At 34.7% G+C, this 6,000-nt stretch overlaps 1 protein-coding gene across 2 annotated transcripts in view; it reads left to right on the forward strand.

Annotated features, from left to right (window-relative positions):
• CDC14A (cell division cycle 14A) overlaps positions 1–6,000 on the forward strand; it is a 142,163-nt gene that overhangs the window by 74,168 nt on the left and 61,995 nt on the right. For both annotated transcript variants that reach the window (XM_019531022.1, XM_019531021.1), the window contains exon 6: positions 4,023–4,089. In XM_019531022.1, the coding sequence (XP_019386567.1) occupies positions 4,023–4,089 (67 nt within the window). The remainder of the gene's footprint in view (positions 1–4,022; positions 4,090–6,000) is intronic.

Genomic DNA, 6,000 nt, shown 5'->3' on the forward strand with positions numbered 1-6,000 from the left:
CTTGCATTTGATTGTTCTGTCTTAAGTGCAAGACATCCTTATTGAATTTTATTCAATTAATTTCAACATGTTTTTCTAGTTCTCCAAAAGTTTCTGCAACTCTATTTAGTTTGGTATCCAGTGCAGATTTGCTAAGTATGCACTCATTTCTACCCTCCAAGTCAGTAATCAAAATATTAAACTGAGCCACATTCAGAATAGACCCCTGGGAAATTCCCCACACAGGGCTGTGTTTACAGGGCAAATTTTACTAGTAAAACTTTATAATGAACACTAGGCCTTTTAGTGAGTCTCAAGAGTGATTTTTATGGCCCTTTGTTGCCATGAAAAGAATACATGGTAGTGTTATATTTTAGTTAATAGTAAATTTGAAAGCCATAAGAATTTTGGTCTACTAGGTCACTTGAAATCTATAATACATTCCTTCTTGTATAATTGGATGAATGATTGTGAACATAACTCTAATAGTAAACCATCTGTTTACAATAGTTGACTAAAGGGTGCCTTGAGATAATTGTCGTTTGAGTTTGTAAAGCTAACTTTACAGTTCGCAGTTTTAGAGGCAAAGCGTATTTTTTCTAAAGAAGCCTGAAATATTGCTCCCTTTTGTGCAATAACAACAAAAAAATCAAGTTTGAAACAAAGAAGTGGTTTATTTGCCAAACCCTAAAAAGCCATTTGCATACAGGGGAAAGGTCTTTTCAAAGATCCTTTGTTTAGTCAGCCTGGGATAGCTAGGCCTGATTGATTTGTTTACATATTTATTTCTTTTTATCTACTGTTGCTGCTGTAAAATGAGTTTTGGGGTTAATATTAACTTTACAAAAAGTTCAAGAAATGCCACGTATTAAACAGGTGCATTTTTCTTGTCTACGAAATGAAAAATTGAACGGTGAGATGATTAGTATTATATTATCAACAATAGCTGGTTTTGAAAATGACATGGTATATCCTTATATTCGAACTGGGAACCTAATAATCACAATTGCATGGGTGTTTGTATGCTACCAGGAGGGATGTGAAGAGTTCAGCTGGGTGGATGTAGTAAATTTTGTGCCAAGGCTTTAGAAGGGAGCAGTTATCAGGAATCCAGAACACTGTTTTATAGTTCTGCTTAAGAAAACAGTCAAACAGCTTTTACCTTCTGTGTATTGATTGGTTTGCAAGCAGTGAAAGAACAAAGAGATCTCTGAGAAACTTGTACTTTGATTCTCTTCTGGCACATATAGCTTGAGCTGAATTGTTAAATATGTTCTAACATCATGTTCATTAATATTAGTTACATGCACAAATGAGAAAACAGCTTGACTTTCAAAACTAAAAATTTTCAGGACTGGCATCTATTTGAAAAAGTCTTTGCTTGTAACACACATTTGGGCTGGAACTTGTTGAAGGGCCATATTTTGAATCTCATCATTACATTTCTAGCTGCTTTTTACAGTAGAACTACACTTCAAATCCAGACTTTCCCACGTTAATTCCTAATGAATTAATTTCAGGCTGAAAGACAGGAAATGTTCAATTTTATATTCTAACTGGATTGCTTGGTGTCCCTATCTTGGAATTGATACTAAAAGTGATAGTGACTGTTGCCAGTTTAGAGCTTTCATTTGTGGCTTTGAAGATTTTTTCCCCCCACCTAGTCTCTCTCTCTCTCTTCCTCCCATCCCCTTTTTTTCCTTGATTTCTTATTCTCCACTTTATTGTTTGGCTGAAAAAATGCTGAGTAGATAAACATTTCATTATTATACATGCAGCTTTATTTATATCTAAAACAAAACTGCCAGCTGGTTTTAGAAAACTTGTTTTACCTTGTGTTCTTTACACAATAATAGGTTTTATGAAATAAAGATGAAAAATAACTTTTCTTGAAAACTGGTAAAATTTTTAAAATTACCCAGGGATGTCACATTTCTTTACTCCTTACATTTCATTTTCACATGGATAAGTAGATTTTAATGTACTTACTTATTTGAACCAAAATAATTAATTGGGGGATACAAATATTTGCGTAAGTATTTAGCAGTCAGACAAAAATGGAATTTAGGCAAAATACATTTCTTAAGTTAGGTGAAACTGTTGTCAGTATAGCACTTCTCATTTATATATCAGAGATACAATGTTAAATTTTAAACGTAACACATTGGTTCAGTACCTCTGAAGCAGTATCAAATGTGTTGTCTGGTGGAAGAATATGTGTTGCATACATATTAATAAAGCTAGTATTTATACACTAGTTGCAGTGAGACAACTGGGAGTAAAAGTAAGTGCTGTGCACTTTTGCACTCAGATCCTTTTTGTATGGTGAAATAGTCTCCCCTCTCTTCAATTAATGTATATTTTTATCATTATACATTACTTTTATGTTTATTTCATGTCTTGTGTTAGAGACAGACATTACTTGTTTATTTTTGTGATCTTATGTAGAATATAAGTAGTCGACCAAATTTGGAGCCATGGTGCCACCCTTTGTAAAGCAATCAGAACATGAGTAAGTAAGTTTTGTGGAAACCCTGGACAAAATATGCATTCAAATTGAAAATGCTTATTATAATTTTCCATCAGCTTTTGAACAGCTTCATCAAGTGCCATCACTTGGTGTTCAACCCCTGTGGTTGTGGTCAATTAGTTAATATCACAGGTGACACTGTCAGGGTTTGACTATGTAGTTCATTGTCTAACCAACCATACTTACGTCTTTATTTATGTTGATTCAGTGGGATTAATATGAAGCAAATAGTTTTACCGTTTAGCATGGTAACATTCAAGTGACCATTTTTGCCAGTAGTCGTAGTATTTGCATACACGTTAAGTGTGAATTTGTATGCTCATCAGTGAGAAAACTGGGTCTTGCATATGTACATGTGAGTGTGTATTTTTTCTCCATCCTGAATACTGTGGAAGCTCCAGCTTACAGAACTTGATAAGTTCATTCACTAGTACATGGGCAATAGTACCAAGCAAATTGCACCCTCCTGGCAACTGCATATTTTGTTCTGCCCATCAACCATAGTTTTAACTTTCTTTATCCATGCCTTGGCAGTCTGGGTCTTTTAATAATACAAATGATTAAGACTTGCCTCAGTTGATTATTCAGTAACTTATTGCTTTGTGGCTTGCCATGTCACAGTTTCTGCACACATTTTATTAATGATATATTTTTTTCAAATGATGAACAGTTCTGTAAGTAAAAAGAACAGAAATACTCTGTTTTTAAAGTGGTGGTTTGCTGTCTGAAAATGCATTACTTTGAACCATGGGCAACTGGTGCCTCCTGAGTCTGGGCGGGTACCAGAATGCCGATGGGGGTGGTGGGATTGTCCCCCAGTGGCCAAATGCTGACGGGGAGGGGGGAGGTCCCCCAGTGGCTGATTGTTGACTGGGGGGCGGGCCCAGCAGTCAATTGCCAAGTCAGCAGTGAAATCAGTTTTGGGGATGGTGCTTCCAGGGGGTGCACAGCCAATCTCAGGGGGTGCACGTGCACCCCCTACGCGTTGCCAATGCTTTGAACTGCTGTGGTGGAAGAACTGATTTTTTAAAGATGATTCAAACATGATTTGTTACTGGAAACTGAGTTACCATATTTTCTAATGTACAATAAGGCAATAAGGTCCTCCTCCTTTTCTGCCATGCATGCCCCTTCTTGCTTTTTCCCTACCTAGGCCTGCAGACTCTCACTGACATCTCTGTGTTAGCCCTCATGTTACCTGTTAATTTCAGTTAAAAGGAATTTTTCCTTCTGCAGCCTGGGTGTATAATACTCTTCTTACTTTTAAGAGCTCTTTTTTGCTGGGGGAAGGGGGATGGCAGAGGATGATGCATCTTATACATGAGCAAATTCAGTAGTTCAGGGAGAGAAAGAGGTAAACGTATATTTCTAAAGTGTTGTGTTCTGTTAACTTACATTCTGAGCTTTTAAACAGAGCATTTAATCATTGAAATAAACATATAATGCTTCTGTGTTTTGCCTGTTCTTGTCGTCTTTGGGTATATTTTAACTTTTATTTGTATTAATTTTGTAGGGATGCCTCATTTGGGAACTGTACATACAATCTTACAATCCTGGATTGTTTACAGGGAATAAAAAAGGTAATAACACATCTCCTTATGGTGAACTAAATGCAATAATTTTTCTTTTAAAAGGTACTGAAAAAGATAACAACCTATCAAATTTCACCATGTTCTTAGAAGTTATACCCTACCACTAACTCAGGGCAATAGATTACTTTGAATTTGAGGATAGGAGAAGATGCTAAACTTCTCCCTTACTAGTCAGTCATTCTCTATACCTTCTGAAGGCTAGTTTATTTACAGGAACTTTTATGTGAATGAGATTTATTCAGGTGAATTTGCAGAGTTAATTCCTGAAACATTTCCAGTAACAGAAATTTATTGGTTCTATGAATAAGTAAAACAATTTTATATTTTTAATCTCACACATTAAGAAAAGAGACTAACATTTAATTAAATTATACTAGTCTCAATATGATTTTAAAAATGTTGCCTAACCAAGTATCTATGACAATGAGAAAGCAAGCCGTGTTTTCTGTTCTAGATTTTAATTCAGTTTTATTGTAAGTGCTAGCATTATCTGTACGTTATTAAATTCTTGTAACAATGGGCTTTTTTTTGGATACCATAGTCTTTCCAAAACTCTTAAGAAAAAACAGTGATTTTAAGTTCCATTTGACTTTTTCAATAGTATCACTTTTAACAATGTAACTAGTCATCTTTCTTGATTCTAATTTTACAATATTAGACATAATTATAAACTAGCTTTAGAAAGTCAAATTATATTTAGTTCAGTAGTTTTTCCTGAGGACAAAGTAAATTCTGCTTCAGAAAAGTAATCCTTTAATGTTATCCCTATCTCTACTGCCATTTTGCCAAAAAAATGGAATTGCTTTCTAAGATTTCCTTTTGTTTGTTTAACATTGTTTCAAATGGCAGTTGATATGTTAAGTTGTACTTCACAGGGGATCTGAAGTAATAGATAAGTTCTAGAAAACACAACGATATCACTGACTCCAAGTTTTTTTTAAAGTTATTCTTCGCACCCAAACCATAAGATTGTTCTTTTTTAAATTTATATAGAGAAAAATAGATAATAGGGATATAGAAAACAATCTGTAATGTATATCTCAGTATAAAACTGCATTTAAAACAATTAATTACACACACACATGCATGTACATTTGCAACTTAAATGATGACTCTTCTAGTTCTTTACATTGATCTGAAAAGTTCTGCCAGTTAACCGCTAATTCTTGAGGAATTTTAGTAAGAGCTCCAAATGCTGACTAAAAACAGATGTTGCGTGAAGTCACAGCAGTGCATCTGAAATGAATGTGTCAACAAGGATTATAAGGATCACATTTTTTTCTTTGCTTCATTACAAGGGTCAGCCTCGAATATTTAACTGACCTGCAAAGCTAAAAGCATTTCAAGCTGATTACTTGTCCTGCTTTATTTGTTTGGAAGAAGCAATGAAGCAGTTTTGCTTTGCCTTTAAAAGATTCTATACATAGCAGAATAATGGAATAGATTTTTTTCCCACCTAGATCTGTAGCTCTTGTAAGATTTTTTTTTCTTTAGAATTCCAAAACACATTTTACACAGTCATTTTTTCAGAACAGCATGACACATCTGATACATTGGGACAAATGCTTACAATAGCACACAGAAATCTACTCCATTTACTCCCTAGAGACAAACAATTATATGGCTTCCTTCATTCAAAAGACCTTATAGAATTCATGTAAAATTTAATTGAAAAATTGTTGGAAGGATCTTCAAATGCTTTACAAACTATAAAATCTGCCAAATAGCATTTTGGAAAAATGCTAAATGAATGTATGTAGCTAAGCAGTCAAAGTTAGGAAACATTAGATTGCAAGTTAACATATGCTACTGTTTCATAGATTTCATAGACATTAGGGCTGGAAGGGACCTCGGGAGATCATCGAGTCCAGCCCCCTGCCCAAAGGGCAGGAAGTCAGC

Source organism: Crocodylus porosus, unplaced genomic scaffold, assembly GCF_001723895.1.
Source record: "Crocodylus porosus isolate Cpor-Errol unplaced genomic scaffold, CroPor_comp1, whole genome shotgun sequence".
Lineage (NCBI taxonomy): Eukaryota > Metazoa > Chordata > Crocodylia > Crocodylidae > Crocodylus > Crocodylus porosus.